The sequence below is a fragment of the Martes martes genome (assembly GCF_963455335.1).
Source record: "Martes martes genome assembly, chromosome: 3".
In the NCBI taxonomy this organism is placed as follows: domain Eukaryota; kingdom Metazoa; phylum Chordata; class Mammalia; order Carnivora; family Mustelidae; genus Martes; species Martes martes.
Window position 1 is genome coordinate 52,561,281 of NC_137890.1, and position 27,971 is coordinate 52,589,251.

The following is a 27,971-nucleotide window of genomic DNA, read 5'->3' on the forward strand; positions in this document are numbered from 1 at the left end:
AATTCACAGATGATACAGAATTTGTAAGTTTTACTTTTTCATCTTGACATCTACTATATGCCCACGAAAGGAATAGATTGTCAAACAGCACATTGTCCTACCCCCAAGGAGTTTGCAAATGATGGGAGAGACAAATAGCTAAATTCCATCAATTTTAAGATACACACTTTTTAAATCAGGATGCACCTTCAACGGACAGAATCTTAATACAGCTGCTGGTCAGCTAATTATTCTCTGCCAATGTCTGAACCTGGTTTTGTATATCTACTTGTGGCAAAAAGGGGCAACTAAAATCCATTCACGTTTTGGTCAACAAATTAAAGACCACTTGGGAAAAGAATATGAGTCATAGCTATTGCCTTAAAACATTTCGGTCAATCCCTTCTGTTAAAGTTAAGACCAATATCAAAACCCAAATGGCTATCAGCAGCTTGGAAGAATATCCTGGAAATAATGGAAAAGCACTCTGTTCTTGACCAAGCATGGAAGATGCAGAAAATAGTATGTGAAACACATACACCACCTTTATAGCTGAACCAAAAAGTGCTTTAGAAGAGTCAGACTGAAGGTAAAGAAGTTTTAAAAATGTTTCCACCATTTACTGCATTTATATTTTCCTTTTTCTGCATGCACAAGAGATACATGATCTAAATTAAGTCTGAAAGAGTTCTTTCACTAAGAATAAAATACAAATGCTAATTGATAAAGTCATGTCCTAATTTTATTTGCTGCACGACTTTCTTAGCAGAACACAAAATAATGGCATGTCTTACAACTGATGGCATATTGGCCTGCATGAAATACGGTATGATTACAGTACAGAACCATAGATTTAAGAGCCAGTAAAACACACAGGGAGTACATATAAATCAACCTGGGGACTTACCAGAAAATGCAGAGATAGCAGCAGTGGAGCTAAACTGTGATGAGTAAGCAAACTGGCCCACAAAAGGAGGTTCATACAGCATGAGCAAGGCAAGAAAGTATGGCTGCCTCACAGAGCTAGTCACGCTCAGGAGACCATAAACCATTCTGTATGGCTGGAGTTAAAAGGTGAATGTTAGCTGCATGGGTTGAAGCCTCAAACCCAGCTAAGGAAGGTTTGCAGGGGCCAAAAAAAAAAAAAAAAAAAAAAAAAAAAGCAGTGTGCTAAGCAACAGAATTTGAATATTAGCTTCCAAATTATTAGAAGTGATTCAAAGGCTTAAAGCTGGGGGCAAATTAGAAAGAACAAAATTCAGTGTTGGAATGATGGATTGGGAAAAACCCAGACTTGACACAGGTGGAAAGCCGAGAAAGTTAGAGTTGATAACCAAGGTGAAAAGGGCTGAGCCCCAGAAGTAAAGCTATGGTAGCAGGAACACACAGAAGTACTGACATAAACACCAATAAAAATGTGATAAGGTGGGCACCTGGGTGGCTCAGTCGGTTAAGCCTCTGTCTTCAGCTCAGGTCATGATCCCAGGGTCCTGGGATCCGGTCCCACCATGGGCTCCCTGCTCCGCGGGGAGTCTGATTCTCCCGCTACCCCTCCCCCCACTCATTCTCTCAATCTTTCTCTCTCTCTCAAATAAATAAATAAATAAAATCTTTAGAAAAATGTGATAGGGATCTCAGCAATTAAAAAGAACAAACTACTGAAACATGCAGCAGTGCTGATGAATCTCAAATGCATTATGCAAGTGAAAGAAACCAGACACAAAAGGCTGTTTAAATCCATTTATATGCTATTCTAGAAAAGGCGAAATAGGGAGAGAACACCGGATCAGTGGTTACCCATGTCAGGGAGGAGTGGCTACAAAGAGGCACAAGGGAATTTTTTAAGCTTATGTAATTGTCCCATTATCTCAATTGTGGTAGTGGTTATACAACCAAGTATGTTTGTCATTTGTGACATACACAAATTTTACTGTATGATTTTACTATATGTGAATTGCACCTCAATTAAAAAACAAAAACAAAAACCTGAATTAAAAACAAAAACACCGGGGCGCCTGGGTGGCTCAGTGGGTTGAGGGCTCTCCTTCAGCTCAGGTCATGATCCCAGGGTCCTGGGATCGAGCCCCACATCGGGCTCTCTGCTCCGCAGGGAGCCTGCTTCCCTTCCTCTCTCTGCCTGCCTCTCTGCCTACTTGTGATCTCTGTCTGTCAAATAAATAAAATAAATAAAAATAAAAAAATTTAAAAAACAAAACAAAAAAACCCACAAAAACACCAAAGGGGTACCTGGGTAGCTCAGTCTGTTAAGCATCCATCTACCTTCCTTCAGGTCATGATCTCAGGGTCCCATGATCAAGCCGTGTATCTGGCTCCCTCCTCAGTGGGAAGTCTGCTCATCTCTCTCCCTCTGCCTCTCCCCCTACTCATGTTTGCTCTCTCTCTCTCAAATAAATAAATAAAAATTTAATTTAACTTAATTTTTTTTAAAGATTTTATTCATTCGTCAGAGAGAGAGAGCGAGAGAGCACACACAAGCAGGCAGAGGCAGAGAGAGAAGCAGAAGCAGGGTCCCTGCAGAGCAAGGAGCCTGATGTGGCCCTCGATCCCAGGACCCTGAGATCATGACCTGAGCCTAAGGCAGCAGTTTAACCGACTGAGCCACCCAGGTGTCCCTAATTTAATATTTAAAAAAAAAAAAAAAAAAAACACCAAAACTGTGAAAAGGTAGAGCATAGATACATTTAGTCACGGATTGCCTGTGGCTCCTTTTCTACTGCAAGAGCAGAGTTGGGTTATTTCAACAGGGTCCACTCTTGGTCCACAAAGTCCAAATATTTATGATCCAGCCCATTAAAGAAAGAGTTCATCAACCCTGATATAGAATAATATCACCCATTTGTTTGGCTCTCCTTAAAAAAAGCCCTTAATTGCCCATAAAAGGAATAGGAAGACAGTAACAGAATGTTATAAACACGCTGTTCAGGCTAACTAGAGGAGAGAAATGAGTTGTTTTCTAAATACATCCTGAATTAAATCTCCAGAAGAAGAGAGTATATATTCAGTTCTAAATAATAGCCACAGATTGTTTTTAGAAATGTTCACAGAACCCTCCCATTATATTACCACATCTTCTGATTCAACCTATTGTTTAAATTATATCTTTGATGGATATTTTTTCTTGTTAAAGTGACAAGAGACTGGCTTTTTATTGAAGTAATTAGCTAGCACTCTAAAACTGCTTCTTTATATAACTTCTACATGAAACAACTAGCTTTCCCGTGTATTTGAGGTATGAAGTGTGCATTCAAATAATTAGAGACGTTATTACTTCATTTCTTTGAAGCTGCAAAATATGGATAATAAAGCTTGTGGCATTTTTACATAAAAATAAAGCACAAACACTATGTGAAAATCTTAAAAACGAGTTAAGGAAAGAAATTATACCTGTGCCTAAAAACAATTGTGATGTATATGAGTTGTATTCATTATTCATTTCAAAAATGAAGAAATGTAATAAAGTGTTAATATACACAGGCAATAATCACAATGGCCACTTTCAAATTAGCTGAGCATAATCTTGAGTTGCCTTTTCCAATAATGGTGATATCTTACACAGAGCATTTATACTCTGTTTCCAATAAAGTATATTTCTGAAGCAGCTTGTGGAGTACAGCTGTAGTTTGTGGCTTTACAACTTGATTTGTAAAATTCCCTGTGTGTGCAACTGCCACCTGCTTATTAGTACCCTGATGAAATTTACTGAGGTAACTATTCCATATGATGTATAATACTTATAATTTTGTAATTATAAATAGCATAATGCATGATAACTTATCTATGAAATTATGCAAACAATATTTAGTTACTGGTCCTTGTAGCATGACTCCGATATTACAGGCAAGAAATATGGAATCATATTGAATAAAAACATCCCTTCAAATTAGAAGGGAAATTTTATTCTGCTAATCTTTAAATGTCTACATGCACTAAATTTTATACCTTGATGGACTGCAATAAATTTCAAAGCACATTCTATTCAAAGGAGGTAGGAGACAAAGCTACGTCATTAAAAAGGAGAATCTGAAGAAGACATGAGGCAGGAGCCTTAGTAATCCTGGGAGTTGAAAAGGATTACTCAAGTCAACCATTTTAAAGTTCTTATGTGATGATGACATATATTGTTCTTTAAAAATAAATTTTATAATAGAAGAAATTTGAAGGAGCTGAGGTAAGTAAAACCTCTGATTGCCTTATGAAGGTTAGTCTATGTGGGAAAAGAAAAAATACAAAGAAGACAGGAAGGATGACAGATGGTAGCAAAATAAGGAATCAAGAAAACAAGAGGAGCTACATGGAATCATGTAGAAAGTCAGCCTCAAGGTTGAATATTAATCATTTAAGTGAATACAGCTATCTTAAAATCTTGATGAGAGAAAAGTACAAAGTCAAGGCAAAGACAAGAAGTGAGTAAATAAATCCAAGACATAGAGCAGTAACAACAAAGGAGAGAGAATGAAAGGAGGATACTTTCCACTGTATTTGGATAAACAGGAAGAAGTAGAGATTGTAGATTAGATGGAAGATAGAAAAAAGGATTTGGTTTGAGTTCAGCTATAGGAAGAAAAACTTAGCTAAAAATTAAAAATGACTCTAACATTTCAGTATGTTTTAGATAGTGATTATTTTCATTAAAAGTGCCATGAACGTATTTGTTCTTAAAATTTTTATTGGAGTTGACTTGGCTTTTATCCAACTAGTACTTTAACAAAAGAAAGATATCTCAGATCTGGTGCTGTTTATGATGGTGTGGAAAGAAATCTGGAAACACGCCCTTATCTGATTGTGAAGGAAAAGAATAATAACTTGGATTTCTTCAATACTATGAAATCACTGGCTTCAACACTAAAAAATGGATAACCAGTTAAAAGAATCTGACCTAACACTTGAGCCAAGTGATTTAAGATTTTTATAACCTATTATAAAACTTATTTTATGTACTGCCACAAATTTGTGTTAAGGCTCTGTTTTTCTTTTTTCTTCATATGAAATCCAGTTCTAAAAATAGCCAAGTCTAAAAATAAAGCAAAACCCACAGATTAAGTGTAGCTTTATACATGTACAAATAACAGGGAAATCTCCACATCTTCTAGGAAAACAGATGTTGGGTTACTTATTCCCACTAAATTCTCTATGTTGGCTCAAACTTTCAGAAATTTTTCATTAATATGGATTATGTTATTATAAAATCCAAACCCATCTTTAATTCTATTAAATTCATTCCTCTCTCCCATAGAGATCAATGAGCTCTACTAATACATATGAAAATGTGAACAAAAAAAGGTCTTATATTGGATCTCAGGAGCTTGGCTTCTATCATGAAAACCAACTGATAAACAGTTTACAAAACTGCAAATGACCATACAGTGCCTAATTTATGCTTTGATCCAGTTCAGGAAAGAAGCTATATGGAGAGGGAGGGAAACAAACCTCACCTACATTTTTATATTTTTTTATCCTTTTCTGAAGTCTATGCTTTCAGAAACCACTTTTCTTCTAGATATTTCTAAAAGAAAAGCAAAATTGGAAAAGGGGTTTCCAGAATATGCAATTAATTTGCGTAATTATCTCTGTGCCAGTTTCCCCAATCCTTAATGGTAGAATTTTCCTACCTTTGTTTATGCATCAATCAACAAACTGAACAAGAAAGTAAAAAACAAACAATCCCCCCAAAAAAACATTAAAATAGTATTTTTATTAGCTTGCTGTCACTCTCAAATCTGTTCTCGGCCTCTTAAAGTAATTCTCTCACATATAAAGAAAACATTCTCGCTGGCAGGATACTTTGGGTAATTTTCCAGCAGAGCTGAGATTTGAATTGGTGAATACATATACTCTCTCGCTTGGTTCTTCTTTTTAATGAATAGCAGAATGAGGTGACCATAATTTTCACAGCTCAAGCATATAATCTTAGGGATAATTAAGCACTATCAAATCACCATAAACTGACTACAGAAACAGTATTATCTGGAAAAATTTATAAAGCTAAATTATTTTCAGCTTTCATTAGAATGGGAGTTTTTTTTTAATGTAGAGAAAATAATATTGTGTCTAATTTTAGAAAAATAGTAAAAATAAATTAGAATAATAATAATAAATTACGTTGGAGTAACAGAGAAAAGAAGTATCATCCTCAAAAGGTCTTCTCCATATGAGTTCAATGCAGTAGCACCTGGGAAATAAATTAGGCTTGTATTTATCCTTGACTTTAAGTGGAATATAAAATATGAGAGTAAAATTTAATTAATGTGACAAATATATTAATGATTTGGGTCCCCCCCATTACTTTGTAGAAAAGTATTTGCATTGGAAATTAGAAAAGTGATAGTTAAGCATTTGGTGAGGTGATAAAATGCCATCTTCAGATCACTTCTAACATGAGCTATGTAAGGGCATAGACACATGAACTAGCATACTGAGCTAACCATCTGCTTTCTGATCTCTGCAAAGACATCAAGAGGAGTGATTTCATATGACGGCAGGGTATTCTTCATGGCATCTTCCATACATTAAAGTTTAAGATAAACTCCCTCTCCCAATTTCCTTAATTCTCTTTAAAAAGCCAGTAGGTCTACAGTCAATTTATAGAAACTCATTTCAAAATATATTTTCAGTGGGTTCCAAGACTTGCCACCTCCTGTACAGTGTAGAAATTTATTTTCTTTTCTCTACATGTTTATATCTAAAAACCAAGGATATCACTACTATTTTAATCTCATCACCTTTATTTTCTTCATGATTTCATAAACTTGGATCATATGCTTCTTCATAGATTTTATTTAAACTCTGGCCAATTCAACCAATAGGCACAAAGTAACCTAAAGCAGCACAGAAAGGAATCTTCTCAACACTCTGAAATACAAACTGCCAACATTTTCTATAACCCAAAGTCACAATAAGTAACTGGTTTAAATGTCATTTCTCAAAAATAAAAACAATCTTAATGTTCAGTATATTTAGTGTCAGTATCAATAAGAAAGCTTAACTAAAGAATAAACTAAAAATGCAAAATACAACCTAAAGTGTAAGTTAATAATATCACATCCACTTCAAAAATTGTTCAAAGAATAGAAACAGAGACTCTACTATAAGTAAAAAGATATCATAACCACCCAAAGACTAAAATACAGAATCAATAAACTAGCAGGATAAAAATGTCTTAGGAGGTATCATTACAAACAAATACATGCGAGAAAATTCTACTCTGTAAAATTACCAACTGTAAGTTTACTTTTTTTCATACTATATACAACATGTACATTCACAAAAATAATCTGTTCAAAAATACTTAGGAATAAATTTAACCAAGATAAAAGACTCATGAACTGAAAACTATAAAACATTACTGAAATTAAAGAAGACAAATATCTGAGAAGACATTCATGTTCACAGATTGAAAGACTTAATATTAAGATGACAATATTATCCAGAGTGATCTATAGATTCAGCACAATCTCTCTCAAAATCTCAATAGCACTTTTCTTCATAAATAGAAAAACTTATCCTAAGATTCAAATAGAAACTCAAGGAACCCTGAATATCCAAAACAATCCTGGAAAAGAAAACAAAGTTGAGGTCTCATACTTCTTGACTTTAAAACTTACCACAAAGCTATAGCAATCAAAACAGGATGGTACTGACATAAGGACAGACAGACCAAGGGAATAGAAGAGAAAGCCCAGAAATAAACTCTGGCATATATGGTTAATTGATTTTTGACAAGGATGCCAAGACTATCCCATGAGGAAAAGACTTTTCAACAAATGGTGCTTGAAAAATTGGATATTCACATGCAAATTATTTGAATTTGGACCCTTACTTTTCACTGCATACAAAAATTAATTCAAAATGGACCAAGGGATCAAAGACCTAAGTGTGAGACCTAAAACTATAACATTAGAACAAAACAGAGAGAAAATTCATGATGTTGGACTTGGCAAAGATTTATGGTATATAACACCAAAAACATAGGCAACAATAACAAAAAGATAAATCAGACTTTGTCAAAATTAAAAACTTCTGTGCATCAATGCATATTACGAAGAGAGTGAAAAGACACCTACAGAATGGGAGAAAATATCTGCAAATCATGACTGAAAATGGGTTATTATCCAGAATATTTAAAGAACTCCTACAACTCAGCAAGAAAAAGACAACCCAATTGAAACACAAGCAAGAACTTGAATAGGCATTTCTCCAAATAAGACATACAACAGCCAATAAACACATCAAAAGATACCTAATCTCATTAGTCATCAGGGAAATGCAAATCAAAAGTACAAGGAGTTACCACTCCACACACTGCTGGTGGGAATACAAAATGGTGCTGCTTCTGTGGAAAACAGTTTAACAGCTCCTCAAAAAGTTAAACACAGAATTACAATATGGTTCAGCAATGCCACTTCTAGGTATATACCTAAAAGAACTAAAAGCAGGGACTCAAACAGGTACTTATACACAAATGTTTACAATAGCACTATTCACAATAATCAAAAGGTGGAAACAACCAGAGCTTTCATCAACACCTGAATAAACGAAAAGTAGTATATCCATACAACAGAACATTATTAAGCCATGAAAAGAAATAAAATTCTGATATGTGCTATAACATGAATGAACCTTGAAAACATCATACTAAGTAAAATAGAGACAAAATGACAAAAATTGTATGATATTATTTAAAAGAGGTACCTAGAAGAGGCAAATTCATAAGGACTGAAAGTAATACAGACGTTACCAGAGTCTGGGGTGGGAGTGGGTGGTGGGGTAGAAAGTTATTGTTTAATGAATATAGAACTTGGAATACAAGAGTTCTGGAAATAAGTCAGACAAAGAAAGACAAATACCATATGATTTCACTTACATGTGAAATCTAAAAAACAAAATGAATAAACAAACAAAAAGCAGAAACAGACCTGTAAACACAGAGAACAAACTGGTGGTTGCTGGAGGGGGGTGGAGGAGGGAAGGACAAAATGGGTGAAAGGGAGAGGAACATACAGGAAAGAAAAAAAAAAGTTCTGAAAATAGATAATGGTGATGGTTACACAACACCTAATTCCAGTGAAGTGTATACTTAAAAATGATTAAAATGGTAAATTTTATGTATTTTTCCACAATAAAAAATAGTCTATTCAATGAATATCTAATTATCTGCCATTTTGTTTAGATTTCCAAATTACTACTAAATGTGTTCTGTGTTTGTGTGCACACGCAGATAAATTACATCTCTCTTGAAAAGCAGACCCCGATATGTTGTGCACATGAGATCTCCTAAAATGCACTTTCAAAAGTTCCAAATAATTATCATAGTACCCCAATTTGATTATTGTTATTTATACACATCAAAATTAACAGGTCATAACTCAAGGAAGAATACTCATTAGGAACTTAATGGCCCAAATATGTATGTGGTGGCCCAAATATGTATGTTCATAGTCCAAGTGCTAACAATGAATCTCATACCTGATAGAGCATGATGGGTTCTACGTTGTATCCTAAGTTATCTGCAAAGTTCTTAGCAATGACCGTTTTTCCACAACCCTACAAATGGAAATACAATCATTCAAGGGATAAGTCAAAACATCCAAAAGCCAGCAAAGAGAAATCTGCAGTGAAACTACTATTCTTACTTTTCCTCCAATTAAACATATGTCCTTAACCATGTGAGACTGCATCATCTCAGCCAGTAGTTGTTTATGGCTTAAAGTTTGTATAAAATGGTCTGATGCACAAGGCTGATTTACTGGCCTGGTCCCAGCTGGCACCTATAATTAAAGAGAAGTAAATATAATATGCATATGTTTTTCTCAAAGCATTAGTAAAAGGAAGCACATAACTGCCATTTAGAAGCCCCTAATAATTCTCTGCTCAATTCAGTTCTATACTGGTTTTGATATTTCAATAGAGCAACAACTACTTTCTTATTCACAGATGTGATCATTACCATCAGCCCTCCAAATCAATCATCCCTCTAAAATTAAAGCCCAGTGCTGTCAAATATTTTCGTAAGAATCATGTCATTTTCAGGCTATTTATAACTTTTAATAATAATATCACTACTTGAGAATGAAGGTTTTTGCCCAAATTCCAGTGCTAAGTACTGAATTTTAGAGTCAGTCTACTGGGACTCTCCAAAGTCACCAATGATCTCCTGATTTCTAAAATCCATGTCTACAAATCCTTTTCCACTTTGAGTTTACCACTCAGAAGCATCTGTTCTTAAAATCTCTCTTCCTATCCCTCATACCTACTTCTTTTGTTTCCCAACTACTCCTTATTAGTCTCCTGGGGACCCTACAGCGAGATTTCCTTGTTCTGCTGAGGACTCTATCATACTGTACACAACATGAACCCTACAGAATTGTAAGTTTGAAACAACAAGATCAGATTTGAGTTTAGGAAAGATCATTCTGGTGGTAACATAGAAGGCAGACTGGAAGAGACTGAGGGCAATGAGGTCAGAAAGCCATTATCAAAGGGAAGTAAATAATGAAAGCGTGCTCATATCTCGTGCCTCTGGACATACTGTTTAACCTGCCCAAAGTGTCCTATCACCTTTCCACTCCTGAGCCACTAGAGAATTCCTATGTCATCCCTCAAGACTCAGGTCATTCTATATCCCCACAGACATTCCAATGCAGTCCTTACTCATCTGTCTCTACTGAGACCATCAGCCTAGTGAGGTCATTCATCTGAAGGAGACAGAAGAGTGTAATGAAAAGTGATCATGTTTAGAAATCTCATCTATGACATTTCTTAGCTGGTGACCATGGGTGAATTGATTACCCTCTTTACATCTCAGCTTTCTAATCTATAAAATGGACCTAATAAAACTTGCCTCCAGGGTTATTGGGGGATTTAGTGGCATAATATATGCAAAGAGACAAATACAGTGACTAATACAGAGTGGGCACTAATAATTCTTAATACAGAGCCTGGCTTATAGTAGACATAATCAACATTCAATTTGATGAATGAATAAATACAGCAACATTAATAAATTTAATAATATCCCATTAAAGCACATAGAAAGTTTATAATTAAAGTGTGCGCTGGCACATTAGGCAAGCATTTTTCTTTCCTACATTCACTTACAATTCATTTAAGTCTATGTTTTTCATGCTCTGTTTTCTAGGGACAGTTTCTCATCACCTCTTGGGGTTCTCAGGACCCTCAAAGGCTTATAAGAAAGGGAGGCAGAGCAAGCAGATGGAGTTCTGTGACCAAATATCCTTCCCTTCTTCTAAACACTGCACAACTAGAATAGCTCCTCTTTTAAATAGTGCATGTAGCTAAGAATGATTTTATTTGAAAAGAGTGTTCCTTAGCTCCTAAAATATGTTTGAAAACACTATTTCTTACCAAGGGCTTGGAATACACAATGCTTTATTCTGTACTTGATTTGATTTTCCTAGAGGTCAACTTTGGTTTTTGATGAAAGGTTATCCCTATGTTTTTCCTGAAATTTTCCAGTTTACAAACATACATGACTGTGGAAACACGGATAGATACAGATACAGATATACAGATGTGACCCTACAGAACCAGAGCTTTACAAGGAGGTCAAAAACCCAATTAGGTCATAAAAATGGGCAGAACAAAGCACATCTTAGAAAGTATAAAGCTTGACCTGTTACCTGAATGGTCACCTCTTTATCTGCTATCCGGACAGTGACCATAGCTTGAGGGGCAGGGCTCTCCATCAGCCTCTCCACTCTCACCACCTCTTTAGGAAACACAGAGCTTTCTGAATCTTGGAGTTCAAAGCGCTACAAAATTACAAGAAAATCGTGTGATTTACTTTTTATTTTAGTGTTAGTGCTGGATATCCAGTCTTCTGGATATCTTATTTAGAACTGAAACTCACTCTATAGTGTAAAAGTAGAGGTAAAAAATTAATGACAATTTTCTTCCTGTTTTTACAAATGCCATCCTCCTTAAGCCAATTACTCAGGTGATATGCAAATAGTTCCTAAAATTTACTAAATGACAGGAAAGGGAGTCGCTGAACTCCTGAGCTGGTAACAGTCTGCAGCCTACACTTCTTGTTAATCAAAGGTTCCAGTTTCCTGGAAAGGACGATGAGATGCTTGACAACATGTTAAAGTAAAATAAGACTTATTTTGGTTGACTTCTTAAATCAACTGACGTTAATGTTCCCTGAAATTCATGAAGCCAGAACTTCCTGGACACCATTCTGCTGTTTGCTTGTGTGGTTAGCCTAACTGATTACAATAAATTCTAACAGTCTTCCACAGTATCTGGCACAGTGCCTGCTTTGGTGTATGTTCTCAGTATTTGTCAAACTGGATGTAAAACACCAAGACCACTGACTCTTTCTCCACGTGGACCAATTATCAATGCTCTAACGCTTGGTTATAGTCCTCATTCCAGCTGGTTATATAAAGAATGCACACAAAGAATAAAAACAAATTTATGGAAAATGAGAATAGTAATTGAAAATTAATTAAATCCTATGCCCTAGAGTAACAGCATGTTCGATATGAAAAGCTTAACTCATTTTTAGTATTTAACAGGCAGAAATGGTCCCCACCCCAGCCAAAATCCTACCTTAGTTTTAGAACATTAGCACTATAGTGAAAGAACTGACCCTCAATGCAAGAACAGATCACTGCTTACTCAGCAGAAAATAGAAATCCAGAAAATAGATTTAGGGGAAGAAAATTATCTTCAAGCTCAATGTTCTAAGCCAAACAACCCAATTCAAGTCTTTTTGATGTTAGAAGTACTTAGGACAATACTTACTCCTTTACCCAAACCTAAGAAAAATTGTCTATTTGTGCTACCATTAAAAAATGTAAGTCTTATGTAGTATGCCTTTTATATATGCAAATTCCCAGAGTATCACATAATTTGGTAGGAGCTCCTTTTGTGCTATAGACAATAACAATTATTGACAATTTAATTTCATGCAAAAAAAAAAGTTAACACTGTATTTTAAGGGACGTTCAATGGAGTAAGGTCTTAGTCAAGTAATTAAAGTATTAAATTCATTAGAATTTAGAACCTAGAACTGTTAAATTCTAAGAAAACAAGTATGTTAGCTAAAGGCATGTTTTTAACCCCACCTATAATAATGTCAGCCTAATTTCATAAAGGACTGACTGCAGAGAACTTGTATTCCAGAAAGGAACACTAATGCCTTGAACCACTTGCTATAACTGGCTATGTCCTTATAAATAATTCAAGCTAAAATATTTCAGTAGAATCAAAATAGTAGGCTAGAATACCCTAAGATAGTAAAAGAACTCAAGTTGCAAGATGAATTACCATCTGCTGGCATAGGAAATTTAAAGGACTGTTAATCAAAAAGGTAACTGAGGAATAAAATACATATATAATTCTCACAGACAACATGTTAGCAAGAAGTAGAACATCAGATAAACCAAAGTTCATTTACTTTACCATTTTTCATTAATGAGTAGCTCCTATTCTGGAATGTCAATTAAACAAACAATACTCATGTATTTTTTGATACACTTTCTTTGGGATTATGTTATTTGAACTGTGAAATATAATTTAATAAAAGGAAATATTAATTATATGTTGATCTGCAAGGCCTCCATACTCACCCTCACAATTCCCAATCCTGTCCCTCCAAAGTATTCATTTTCTTTATACCTTTTTCTAGGCTGTGGAGCACTAAAAAAGAAATTCTCCATACCTTATTTCCTGGCTACCAAACAAGTATGTAGCCCTTGGTTTCTGCTAGGCTCCTTCCCAAAGCCAATCAGCAACTAATACAAACTAACACTACTCTCCCTTAGGAGTCATCTGAACCAATTCATTCCTGTGTCAGCAGGTCATCTACGGGCCTCCTCCAACCACCACAGAGGCTTCAGGCACATACTCCTCCATTCTTTGCTAGAATATAAATTCCACCAGCAAAATTGAAATGTATCTATTTGGTTCACTCCAAACCTCCAGAACCTAGAATCATACATGGGACAAAGTCAGTGATCAATAAACGTTTGTCATATGAACAAACAAATGAAATCCTTTCCCTTTAATCCTCAAAATCATCTATATTTTCATCAATCCTCACTTCTTTTCCCACCATCTCTGTAGAAACGACTTCTGCTTTAATTATGAATGAATGAAAAGCCACTGGAAGTCTGCTTTCTCCATCTCAGTTAACGATAACTCCATCATTCCAGATGCTGGACAGAAAAATATGTTCTTTGACCTTTCCAAACCAAGGCATAATGGTGCTCTGGAAACGTCTTTCCTGTCTCTCCCAGACCATATTTCCATAGATATTTTCCCTCCTTCCTATGATTACATCCCTCCTTTCTATGAAAATGTTTGTCTTCCCATTTCAAGAAACAAACAAAAAGTCATTTCTTGATTCTACATAATCCTTGAGTGACCCAGCTTCTCACCACCAAACTTATTTTACAAGCAGTATATCATCACTGTCTCCTTTCCTCATCTCTGATTTACTATTCAGCCCACTGATTTTTCTTGGCTGGCATTCCCACCACTCCATGAGCACTGTTCCTGCTAAGTTCACCAGTAATACCCTATTTGCCAAACTAACTGACTAAATAAATAAATAAGTTTTCCTCCAATTCTATTGCTCCTTCCTTCTCAGTCTTTCCAGCAGGTGGTTCTTCTTCGTTTACCTGACCAGTGCACATCAGGGTACTTCAGGAGTGGAACTTTTGTATTTTCTTTTTTTTTTTTTTAAAGATTTTATTTATTTGACAGACAGATCACAAGTAGGCATAGAGGCAGGCAGAGAGAGAAGGGAGGAAGCAGGCTCCCTGCCGAGCAGAGAGCCCGATGCGGGGCTCGATCCCATGACCCTGAGATCATGATCTGAGCTGAAGGCAGTGGCTTAACCCACTGAGCCACCCAGGCGCCCCATGAACTTTTGTATTTTCTATGCTCACTTTTTAAATAATCTCATCCAGTTTGAGACTACAAACCATCTGGATGCTCTGACTGCTCTTCCTCTGCCTTATGTGAAGGTTCATGGCACACTGTCCAATCCTTAAACGTTGGCTCTTCCAGTGTTCAATCTTCAGGCAGGATTTCTTCTCACCATATATGCTCCTCTTTGGTTCTTCCATCCGTGTGACCTAACTAACAACTAACACCTGTACTTTACAAACTCTCAAGTATTATCTTTAATATCAAAACACCTCCAGATCCATACCCATGTTTTTAAGTCTATTAGACAGACCCACTCAGTCTTACCTAAGAAGGACTGAGAGCCAAAACATGGTACTAGAAGACATGTACTTGTTACTACACTGTAACAAAAGTATACCATTCTCAAAGGATAGCAGATTCAGAGGAAGAGTATTTTCTTTAAGATGTCAGCTAAAAACTAGGAGTGATTTTATAACTACAGAAACATGTTTTCAGAGTATCAACATCATATGATGAGTACTATCCAAGGAATGAAAGACATTTTAGCTATTTTTGTAGCTTGCTTAGGAAAAAAGAAGGTTTTCCTAATTTAAGCTGACTGCATTTTCAGTAATAATTTTTCCTGAATCCAAATGGATATCTAATTCATATTCAACTATCCATTAATTTCTATAACAATGCAGGTCAGAAAATGAATATCAAGGAAAAGTTATTATATGTATATATGTACATTCTTGGTTTGCTATTACAATAGATATTTCTAATTCTTAGTTCAGTATTTTTTTTCCAATTCAAGAATATTGCCTTAATTTTCACCTCTAAATTCAAAATTATTTGAGGACATATAAAATTTTGTCCTTCTGTGAATATTAGCTTGAGAAGATAGAGAAACTTAGAATAACAAATGGGCCACATGGACTGTCCCAGGACAGATAACAAAAATTACACCAATCACTAGACTGCTACCATTTTTAAGGAGAGTGATGTAACATTCTGATCTAGTTGCATGTATCAGTGTGTAATGACAGTACAAAAGGAAAGTTCTTTAGGTTCAGATGAATGAATTTTAACTCTCCACCCACCCTTATTTATCTACTAAGAAGTTAGAAAAAGAAGTACTGTTCCTTAACTAGCTATATACATTATTAAGGCAAGAAAAGATAACCACTTTTTCTAATCTTATCTAAGTAATATCATTCCCTTTTCATTTTTAAGACTCTAAAATGAACTTTAGATGGTTTTTGTTTGTAATATAGACCTTCAGTCATTTTTCTCTATTCCCCATAATTATAAAGGTCAAAATAAAGATCAAACAAAATGAAGCAATATTAGCTACTTTCTTTAGAAAACTCAACTCCTTAAAGGTATTCTATAACTTTAACTCATTTGTATGACTAGCTGATTTTTTTTTAATTCCAGTAGAGTTAACATACAGTGTTCTATTAATTTCAGGTGTACAATATAGTGATTCAACACCTCTATAAACCACTCAGTGCTCATCATGGTAAGTGTACCCTCAATCCCCTTCACCTATTCCACCCACCCCCCTCTGGTAATCATCAGTTTGTGCTCTATAGGTAAGAGTCAGTTTTTTGGTTATTAGTCTTTCTTTTCTTCTTGTTCATTTGTTTTGTTTCTTAAACTCCACATATAAGTGAAATCATATGGTATCTGTCTTTCTCTGACTTACTTCTCTTTTTTTTTTTTTTTTAAATTATTTTTTTTTTATTTTAATAAACATATAATGTATTTTTATCCCCAGGGGTACAGGTCTGTGAATCGTCTGGTTTACACATTTCACAGCACTCATCATAGCACATACCCTCCCCAATGTCCATTTCCCCACCACCCTCTCCCATCCCCCTTCCCCCCCGCAACCCTCAGTCTGTTTCTTGAGATTGAGTCTTTTATGGTTTGTCTCCCTCCCAATCCCATCTTTTCATTTTCTCTTTTCCTACCTCCCCCCAAACCCCCCCACCTTGCATCTCCACTTCCTCATATCAAAGAGATCATATGATAGTTGTCTTTCTCCGATTGACTTATTTCGCTAAGCATGATACCCTCTAGTTCCATCCACGTCGTCGCAAATGGCAAGATTTCATGTCTTTTGATGGCTGCATAGTATTCCATTGTGTATATATACCACATCTTCTTTATCCATTCATCTGTTGATGGACATCTAGGCGCTTTCCACAGTTTGGCTATTGTGGACATTGCTGCTATAAACATTCGGGTGCACGTGCCCCTTCGGAGCACCACGTTTGTATCTTTAGGATATATACCCAGGAGTGCAATTGCTGGGTCGTAGGGTAGCTCTATTTTCAGTTTTTTGAGGAACCTCCACACTGTTTTCCGGAGTGGTTGCACCAGCTTGCATTCCCACCAACAGTGTAGGAGGGTTCCCCTCTCTCCGCATCCTCGCCAGCATCTGTCATTTCTTGACTTGTTAATTTTAGCCATTCTGACTGGTGTGAGGTGGTATCTCATTGTGGTTTTGATTTGTATTTCCCTGATGCCGAGTGATGTGGAGCATTTTTTCATGTGTCTGTTGGCCATCTGGATGTCTTCCTTGCAGAAATGTCTGTTCATGTCCTCTGCCCATTTCTTGACTGGATTATTTGTTCTTTGGGTATTGAGTTTGATAAGCTCTTTATAGATTTTGGATACGAGCCCTTTATCTGATATGTCGTTTGCAAATATCTTCTCCCATTCTGTCAGTTGTCTTTTGGTTTTGTTAACTGTTTCCTTTGCTGTGCAAAAGCTTTTGATCTTGATGAAATCCCAATAGTTCATTTTTGCCCTTGCTTCTGTCGCCTTTGGCGATGTTCCTAGGAAGAAGTTGCTGCGGTGGAGGTCAAAGAGGTTGCTGCCTGCATTCTCCTCAAGGATTTTGATAGATTCCTTTCGCACATTGAGGTCCTTCATCCACTTTGAGTCTATTTTCGTGTGTGGTGTAAGGAAATAGTCCAATTTCATTTTTCTGCATGTGGCTGTCCAATTTTCCCAGCACCATTTGTTGAAGAGGCTGTCTTTTTTCCATTGGATATTCTTTCCTGCTTTGTCGAAGATTAGTTGACCATAGAGTTGAGGGTCTATTTCTGGGCTCTCTATTCTGTTCCATTGGTCTATATGTCTGTTTTTGTGCCAGTACCATACTGTCTTGATGATGACAGCTTTGTAATAGAGCTTGAAGTCTGGAATTGTGATACCACCGACTTTGGCTTTCTTTTTCAATATTCCTTTGGCTATTCGAGGTCTTTTCTGGTTCCATATAAATTTTAGGATTATTTGTTCTATTTCTTTAAAAAAAATGGATGGGATTTTGATAGGGATTGCATTAAATGTGTAGATTGCTTTAGGTAAAATAGACATTTTCACAATATTTGTTCTTCCAATCCATGAGCATGGAATATTTTTCCATTTCTTTGTGTCTTCCTCAATTTCTTTCATGAGTACTTTATAGTTTTCTGAGTATAGATTCTTTGCCTCTTTGGTTAGATTTATTCCTAGGTATCTTATGGTTTTGGGTACGATTGTAAATGGGACTGACTCCTCAATTTCTCTTTCTTCTGTCTTGTTGTTAGTGTAAAGAAATGCGACTGATTTCTGTGCATTGACTTTATATCCTGACACTTTACTGAATTCCTGTATAAGTTCTAGCAGTTTTGGAGTGGAGCCTTTTGGGTTTTCCACATATAGTATCATATCATCTGCAAAGAGTGATAGTTTGACTTCTTCTTTGCCGATTTGGATGCCTTTAATTTCTTTTTGTTGTCTGATTGCTGAGGCTAGGACTTCTAGTACTATATTGAACAGCAGTGGTGATAACGGACATCCCTGCCGTGTTCCTGACCTTAGCGGAAAAGCTTTCAGTTTTTCTCCATTGAGAATGATATTTGCGGTGGGTTTTTCATAGATGGCTTTGATAATGTTGAGGTATGTGCCTTCTATCCCTACACTTTGAAGAGTTTTAATCAGGAAGGGATGCTGCACTTTGTCAAACGCTTTTTCAGCATCTATTGAGAGTATCATATGGTTCTTACTCTTTCTTTTATTAATGTATTGTATCACATTGATGGATTTGCGGATGTTGAACCAACCTTGCAGCCCTGGAATAAATCCCACTTGGTCGTGGTGAATAATCCTTTTAATGTACTGCTGGATCCTATTGGCCAGTATTTTGGTGAGAATTTTCGCATCTGTGTTCATCAAGGATATTGGTCTGTAATTCTCTTTTTTGGTGGGATCCTTGTCTGGTTTTGGGATCAAGGTGATGCTGGCCTCATAGAATGAGTTTGGAAGTTTTCCTTCCATTTCTATTTTTTGGAACAGTTTCAGGAGAATAGGAATTAATTCTTCTTTAAATGTTTGGTAGAATTCCCCTGGGAAGCCGTCTGGTCCTGGACTTTTGTTTGTTTGGAGATTTTTGATGACTGTTTCAATCTCCTTACTGGTTATGGGTCTGTTCAGGTTATCTATTTCTTCCTGGTTCAGTTGTGGTAGTTTATACATCTCTAGAAATGTATCCATTTCTTCCAGATTGTCAAATTTGTTGGCATAGAGTTGCTCGTAGTATGTTCTTATAATTGTTTGTATTTCTTTGGTGTTGGTTGTGATCTCTCCTCTTTCATTCATGATTTTATTTATTTGCGTCCTTTCTCTTTTCTTTTTGATAAGTCTGGCCAGGGGCTTATCAATCTTATTAATTCTTTCAAAGAACCAGCTCCTAGTTTTGTTGATTTGTTCTATTGTTTTTTTAGTTTCTATTTCATTGATTTCTGCTCTGATCTTTATGATTTCTCTTCTCCTGCTGGGTTTAGGCTTTCTTTGTTGTTCTCTCTCCAGCTCCTTTAGGTGTAGGGTTAGGTTGTGTATTTGAGACCTTTCTTGTTTCTTGAGAAAGGCTTGCACTGCTATATATTTTCCTCTCAGGACTGCCTTTGTTGTGTCCCACAGATTTTGAACTGTTGTGTTTTCATTATCATTTGTTTCCATGAATTTTTTCAATTCTTCTTTAATTTCCTGGTTGACCCATTCATTTTTTAGAAGGATGCTGTTTAGTCTCCATGTATTTGCGTTCTTTCCAAATTTCCTCTTGTGATTGAGTTCGAGCTTCAGAGCATTGTGGTCTGAAAATATGCAGGGAATGATCTCGATCTTTTGGTACTGATTGAGACCTGATTTATGACCCAGGATGTGGTCTATTCTGGAGAATGTTCCATGTGCACTAGAGAAGAATGTATATTCTGTTGCTTTGGGATGGAATGTTCTGAATATATCTGTGATGTCCATCTGGTCCAGTGTGTCATTTAAGGCCTTTATTTCCTTGTTGATCTTTTGCTTAGATGATCTGTCCATTTCAGTGAGGGGAGTGTTAAAGTCCCCTGCTATTATTGTATTACTGTCGATGTATTTCTTTGATTTTGTTATTAATTGGTTTATATAGTTGGCTGCTCCCATGTTAGGGGCATAGATATTTAAGATTGTTAGATCTTCTTGTTGGACAGACCCTTTGAGTATGATATAGTGTCCTTCCTCATCTCTTATTATAGTCTTTGGCTTAAAATCTAATTGATCTGATATAAGGATTGCCACCCCAGCTTTCTTCTGATGTCCATTAGCATGGTACATTGTTTTCCACCCCCTCACTTTAAATCTGGAGGTGTCTTCGGGTCTAAAATGAGTTTCTTGTAGGCAGCATATGGATGGGTTTTGTTTTTTTATCCATTCTGATACCCTGTGTCTTTTGATTGGGGCATTTAGCCCATTAACATTCAGGGTAACTATTGAGAGATATGAATTTAGTGCCATTGTATTGCCTGTAAGATGATTGTTACTGTATATTGTTTCTGTTTCTTTCTGATCTACTCCTTTTAGGGTCTCTCTTTGCTTAGAGGACCCCTTTCAATATTTCCTGTAGAGCTGGTTTGGTGTTTGCAAATTCTTTCAGCTTTTGTTTGTCCTGGAAGCTCTTTATCTCTCCTTCTATTTTCAATGATAGCCTAGCCGGATATAGTATTCTTGGCTGCATGTTTTTCTCGTTTAGTGCTCTGAATATATCATGCCAGTTCTTTCTGGCCTGCCAGGTCTCTGTGGATAGGTCCGCTGCCAATCTAATGTTTTTACCCTTGTATGTTACAGACTTCTTTTCCCGGGCTGCTTTCAGGATTTTCTCTTTGTCGCTAAGACTTGTAAATTTTACTATCAGGTGACGAGGTGTGGACCTATTTTTATTGATTTTGAGGGGCGTTCTTAGCATCTCCTGGATTTTGATGTTTGTTCCCTTTGCCATATTAGGGAAATTCTCTCCAATAATTGTCTCCAATATACCTTCTGCTCCCCTCTCTCTTTCTTCTTCTTCTGGAATCCCAATTATTCTAATGTTGCATCGTCTTATGGTGTCACTTATCTCTCGAATCCTCTCCTCGTGTTCCAGTAGTTGTTTGTCTCTCTTTTGCTCAGCTTCTTTATTCTCTGTCATTTGGTCTTCTATGTCACTAATTCTTTCTTCTGCCTCATTTATCCTGGCAGTGAGAGCTTCCATTTTTGATTGCACCTCATGAATAGCTTTTTTGATTTCAACTTGGTTAGATTTTAGTTCTTTTATTTCTCCAGAAAGGGCTTTTATCTCTCCGGAGAGGGTTTCTCTAATATCTTCTATGCCTTTTTCGAGCCCGGCTAGAACCTTGAGAATTGTCATTCTGAACTCTAGATCTGTCATGCTACCTATGTCTGTATTGATTAGGTCTCCAGCCTTCGGTACGGCCTCTTGTTCTTTTTTTTGAGGTGAGTTTTTCCGCCTTGTCATTTTGTCCAGGTAGGATTTGCTTTCTCCTGCTGTGGAATTCCGCTGTTCTTGGTGACTGAAGTTGGTTTTGGATGGTTTCTTGTTGATCTTCTGGGGGAGGGGCCTGTTGTAGTGATTCTCAAGTGTCTTTGCCGCAGGCGGAATTGCACCGCCCTTGCCAGGGGCCGGGCTAAGTAATCCGCTTGGGTTCGCTTTCGGGAGCTTTTGTTCCCTGAGCGCTTTCCGTAGAGTTCCGGAGGACGGGAATGAAGATGGCGGCCTCCCAATCTCTCGGCCCGGAGGAGCCGAGAGCTTGGGGTTCCGCTCCTCAGTGCGCTCTCAGAGCAAAGCGCCCAATAGCCCCGCCTCCCTGGCTTGCGGTCGCGCCTCGAGGAAAGCAGTCAATTGTTGGAGCTGGAGAAAAGCGCCGGGTCGCTTTTGTCTCCGCGGCCTCCGGCCGCGCTCCGAGCCCACCCAGCCTGCGACCGGCAGAAGGTAACCCCGGGCTTAGAGCTCACTCCTCGGCTTTGTCGCTATAGCCGGCTTCCCCGCTCTAATACCTGCGAGCTCTGCGGCACTCAGACACCCCCAGTCCTTCTGTGACCCCGCGGGTCCTGGGGTTATGCTGACCCCGCCTGGGTTTCCCCCCAGTTTAGCCTCTGGAGCGATGTCTCCCAGTGGAGCCGACTTTTAAAAGTCCCGGTTTTGTGCTCCGTCGCTCCGCCGCTTGCCGGGTGCCGGCCCCTCCCCCCGGGGTCTATCTTCCCGTCGCTTTGGATTCACTTCTCCGCAGGTCCTACCTTTCAGAAAGTGATCGATTTTCTGTTTCTGGGATTGTTGCTCTTCTTCTCTTCGATTTCCCGTTGGATTTATAGGTGTTCACAATGGTTAGATAAGCTATCTAGCTGATCTCCTGCTACCTGATGTCGTCTCAGCCTGCTACTTCTCCGCCATCTTGACTCCTCCCCCTGACTTACTTCTCTTATTACATTATACTCTCTAGCTTCACCCATGGCCAACATTTCTTTCTCTTTTATGGCCAAGTAATAAATATTCCACTGTATATATAACCACACCAGTCTGCAGTCCCACCAACACTGTGTAAGTGTTCATTTTTCTCCAAATCCTTCCCAACACTTGTTGTTCCTTGGGTATTTGATTTTAGCCATGTTCACAGGTGTGAGGTGATATCTCACTGTTGTTTTGATTTGCATTTCTCCGATGATGAATGATGTCATGCATCTTTTCAGATGTCTTTTGGCCATCTGTATGTCTTCTTTGCAGAAATGTCTGTTCATGTCTTCTGCTCATTTTTTAATTGGTTTGTTTGGGGGTTTTTGGTGTTGAGTTGTATAAACTGTTTGTTTATCTTGGATACTAACCCTTTATTGAATATGTTATTTGCAAATATCTTATCCCATTTAAGTAGTTTGTTTTTCAGTTTTCTTGACTGTGTCCTTTGCTTTGCAGCAGCTTTTTATTTTGATGCGGTCCCAATAGTTTATTTTTGCTTTTGTTTCCCTTGTCTCAGGAGACATATCTAGAAAAATGTTGTTATGGCTGATGTCAGAGAAATTACTCCCCGTGATCTCTTCCAAGATTTTTATAGTTTCAGACCTCACATTTAGGTCCTTAATCCACTTTGCGTTTGTTTTTAAATATGTAACAAAGTGATCCAGTTTCATTCTTTTGCATGTAGCTTCCAGTTTTCCCAACACCATTTGTTGAAAAGACTGTCTTTCTCCCGCTGCCTACTGCCTCCTTTGTTGAAGATTAATTGATCATATAATTGCAGGTTTATTTCTGGGCTCTCTATTTTATTCTTTTGATCTATGTGTCTATTTCTGTGCCAGTACCATAATGCTTTGATTACTATGACTTTGTAATGTATCTTGAAATCTGGGATTGTGATCCCAGTTTTGTTCTTTTTCAAGATTGCTTTAGCTACTTAGAGTCTTTTGTGATTCCATACAAACTTTTGGATCGTTTGTTCTAAATACTGTTGGTATTTTGATAGGAACTGCATTAAATCCGTAGATTACTTTGAGTTGTATGGCCATTTTAACAATATTTTTTCTCCTAATCCATGAACATGGAACAGGTTTTCCATTTGTTTGTGTCATCTTCAATTTCTTTTATTAATGTTTTATAGTTTTCAGAGTACAGGTGTTTTTGCCTCCTTGGTTATGTTTATTCCTAGGCATTTTATGATTTGGGGTGCAATTGTAAATGGGATTTTCTTAATTTCTACTTCTGCTTCTTTATTCTTAGTGCACAGATATGCAAAGGATATTTGTATATTGATTTTTTTTAATTTTTTATTTCTTTTCAGCGTAACAGTATTCATTGTTTTTTCACCACACCCAGTGCTCCATGCAATCCGTGCCCTCCATAATACCCGCCACCTGGTTCCTCCGACCTCCCACCCCCGCCCCTTCAAAACCCTCAGGTTGTTTTTCAGAGTCCATAGTCTCTCATGATTCACCTCCCCTTCTTGTATCCTGTGAGTTTACTGAATTCATTCATCACTTCTAGTAGTTTTTTGTAGAGTCTTTAGGGTTTTCTCTATATAATATCATGTCATCTGCAAATAGTGAAAGTTTTACTTCTTCCTTACCAATATGAATGCCTTTTACTTCTTTTTGTTGTGTGAGTGCTGTGGTTGGGACTTCCAGCACTATGTTGAATAAAAGTTGTAAGAGTGGACATCCTTGTTGCATTCCTGATCTTAGGGGAAAAGCACTCCATTTTTCACCATTGAGTATGATGTTAGCTGTGGGTTTTTCATTTATGGCCTTTATTCTGTTCAGGCATGTTCCCTCTAAACCTACTTTGTTAAGGGTTTTTATTATGAACAGATTTGTACTTTGTCAAATGCTTTTTCTGTATCTATTGAAATGATCCTGTTTTTATCCTTTGTCTTATTGATGTTGATATATCATGTTGATTGATTTATATTGAATCACCCTTGCATCCCAGGAATGAATCCCACTTGATTGTGGTGAGTGATTTCTTTTTTTTTTTAAATATTGTTGGGTGCTCTCTGTGCCTCCTGATCTGAATTTCTGTTTTCTCCCCAGATTCAAGAAATTTTCAGCTATTATTTCTTCAAAATAAATTTTCTGCCCCCTTTTCTCTCTCTTCTCTTTCTGGGATCCCTATGACACAAATGTTATTATGCCTGATGGTGTTACTGAGTTCCCTATTTTCATTTTCTATTATTTTTTTCTCTCTCCTGTTCAACTTGATTGCCTTCCATTACTCTGTCCTCCAGGCCGCTGATCCGTTCTTCTGCTTTCTCTAATCTACTATTTAGTCCACCTAATGTATTTTTAATTTCAGTTACTGAATTCTTCATCTCTGGTTGGTTTTTGTTTTCTATCTCTTTGTTAAAGGTCTTGCTGAGGTCCTCCACTCTTTTCTCCACTCTTTAGTCCAGGGAGTAGCTTTATGACCATTAGTTTAAATTCTCTATTACTTATTTTCATTTCGTTTACCTCTTTTGCTGTGAATTGTCTTGTTCTTTCATCGGAGAAATATTCCTCTGTCTCTTCATTTTGTCTAACTCTTTGTATCTGTCTCCATGTGTCAGGAAAGTCAGTTACATCTCCAGCTCTTAGAAGCAGTGGCCTTAAGAAGAAGAGACCCCATAGTGCCCTGTGGTGCAAAGTCCCCTGTTCACCAGAACCTGGCACTCCAGGGGTATCTTCTACGTGTTGTAGCGGAGCCACTTTTGCCTCCAATCCAGTCATCTGCAGTGGCTCTCCTTCCCTGTTGTAGGCAAGGTTTGATCCCTGTGCTGTTAGTGGACCAGGCTGGAGCCATCTGGGGCAGTTCGAGGCAAGAGTCACTTTGTTGTGGTGCTCACACCTCTTGGAGCTGCTTGCACACTGCCAGGCTTCTGGCACTACTTTGGGTGTGCTATGGCCAAGATGTATTGGAGGGGCTGTGTCCACAGAATGCAAGGCAGGGCGCACTGTTACCAAGTTAGGTAGGGTGTGTTGGTGTTCGAAGGTGTCCACGTATCTAGGCTGGGAAGTGGGGAAAGAAATGATACCTGCCAGCAATTTTGCTCTTGGAGAGGTCTTCCAAGCACCCCTATTTCTCCAGCACATGCTCTGAAATTAGTAAACAAATCTCCCTCCCATATACCCCAGTATTTTTCAAACTGCTGTTTCAATGCTGCATCTCTGTGGAACTATTTGGTATGCTATCTCTTTAAGAGTGAGCACTCAGATTCCTATCACCCTCCCAGAGCTGAGCCCACAGATCTTCCAAGTTCCAGGTGTTAAGCCCTGCTAATTTTAAGAACTCACAAAATCAGCCCCTCTGGTTTTCAAAGGCAAATGTTATGGAAATTCGTCTTCCCTCTGCAGGTCTCTGGTGCCTGGGGTACCTCGTGTGATGGCCTATTCTTTTCCCCTCTCTGAGCCCAAGGTGTCCCTCCCTGCCACAAGACAGTCTCCCAGGTCCATTTAACCCCTGACCACATATCTGCCCCCATACCCACTTCGATGTGGCTTCTTCCCCACATTTAGCTGTGGAGAGTGTGTTCTGCCAGTCTTCAGATTATTTTCTGGGTTATTTACACTGATGTGGGTGTTATTCAGTTGTATCCACTGAACAAAGTGAGCTTAGGATCTTCCTACTCTGCCATCTTCATTAGAAGTCTAATTTATAGGACTCGTTTTGAAATCAGAGATCGGAAACACATCCAAGTGGCTTCTTTATAAAAATAAATACCTTTGTTCATAACTGACTCTTCTAGGCACTGAATATCTTCTCTCAGTTGTGTCACAAAAAAGTTTACATTGCTTCATTTTATCAGACCTTCCCATGACATTTTCTTTATCCCTGACTATTTACCCTTGTTCCACGGGAATTGGGCACTGTGCTGATGGGCATCGAGGGAGCACATCAGGAATCACCACCTTTTTCTTAAACACTAGATGCTCTATTTCAATGACCAATGCCAGCTTAGTTCAGATGTTGATTAAATCAAAGATGAATTCTAGTTCTTTTTTTCAGTGCCGAGAATAAATCTTAAAGTGAACTAGTTACATTTTCCCCTTGCTTCTTTATGCTTTTCAGTTAGATTCTGTCCCCAACTACAGTTCACAGCATCTATGAGGAAGAGCTTTTTATTAGTTTTATTTATTACTATTATTATTATTATATTGTTATTGACACCAACAATCAATGAAAATAATGTTTCTTTAGCTAGCTGATATGTGGAGAAAAACCTGCTAAAGTACCTAGAATCTACTTCTGAGTTCTCACTATTACTACCTACATAAAGAATACTTTTTTCTTTACTCCCTTTGTAGATTCTGGGATAGAAGAGAAACAAATACCATTCTACCTGCCCAAGGTGGTAAAATCCTGGCCTCCAGAAAATGAAGGGCCTGTACACATAGAAAAAAACCTAGTGTTCACATTCTACCTACTCCTTAGAAATCTGCTCCGTACGCCAAACTGTAAAAAAAAAAATAAGAACTGTCTTTCATAAAAAGGAATTAATTTGGGTAAGTCAATCTGCCAAGAGTCAACATGCTCAAATATATAGTTATAAGATATCATATATTGTGACCGGCCCTTTAGAAAACACTACTGTTAAACAATATAATAAGAAAATTATGCTATGCATACTTCAAAAGAAAATCATGCTCCATATCATGAACCACTTAAGATAAAAATAAGAACTTCATTAGCCACTTCCATAGTTTTATATAAAGCGCTTACTTGCAAGTTAATAATTTATTAGTTATATTTGTTTTTAAATTTTTATATTTTAAACTTTTATATTTTACATTATAGCAGATATTCACTTTTTAAAATGTTTTATCTTAAAATAATTTCAAACTTACAGGAAAGTTACAGGATTCAGTTGTACAAAGGGCTTCTATTTTGCCTTTACTCAGATTTCCCCAATGATTACCTCTGTAGTGCATTTATTCCCTCCCTCCTACCCCCATCAGCAACCCCACACCAGACCATTACCATTGGTCTTTTATTGAACTGCTGAAGAGCAAGCTGCAGATATGATGCCTCATCATCCTGAAACATTCTAGTTCATATTTCCTAAAACAAGAACTCTGGCCAATGTAATCACCACATAAGCTTCCAAATCGGGAAATCATTTTAATAGAACACAGCTATCTAATCCACAGACCTATTCAAGTTTAACTAACTGTGTCAACAATGTCACTTTTTCCCATGTGGTCCAGGATCCAACGTAGGAGCACACGTTGCATTTAGCTATCATATCTCTTTAGTCAGGTTCAAA

General features: G+C 37.3%; 1 protein-coding gene across 2 annotated transcripts in view; it reads right to left on the reverse strand.

Annotated features, from left to right (window-relative positions):
- VWA8 (von Willebrand factor A domain containing 8) overlaps positions 1-27,971 on the reverse strand; it is a 330,448-nt gene that overhangs the window by 235,706 nt on the left and 66,771 nt on the right. For both annotated transcript variants that reach the window (XM_080798346.1, XM_080798347.1), the window contains exons 10-12: positions 11,637-11,768; positions 9,630-9,764; positions 9,463-9,540 (exon numbers count right to left, since the gene is read on the reverse strand). In XM_080798346.1, the coding sequence (XP_080654472.1) occupies positions 9,463-9,540; positions 9,630-9,764; positions 11,637-11,768 (345 nt within the window). The remainder of the gene's footprint in view (positions 1-9,462; positions 9,541-9,629; positions 9,765-11,636; positions 11,769-27,971) is intronic.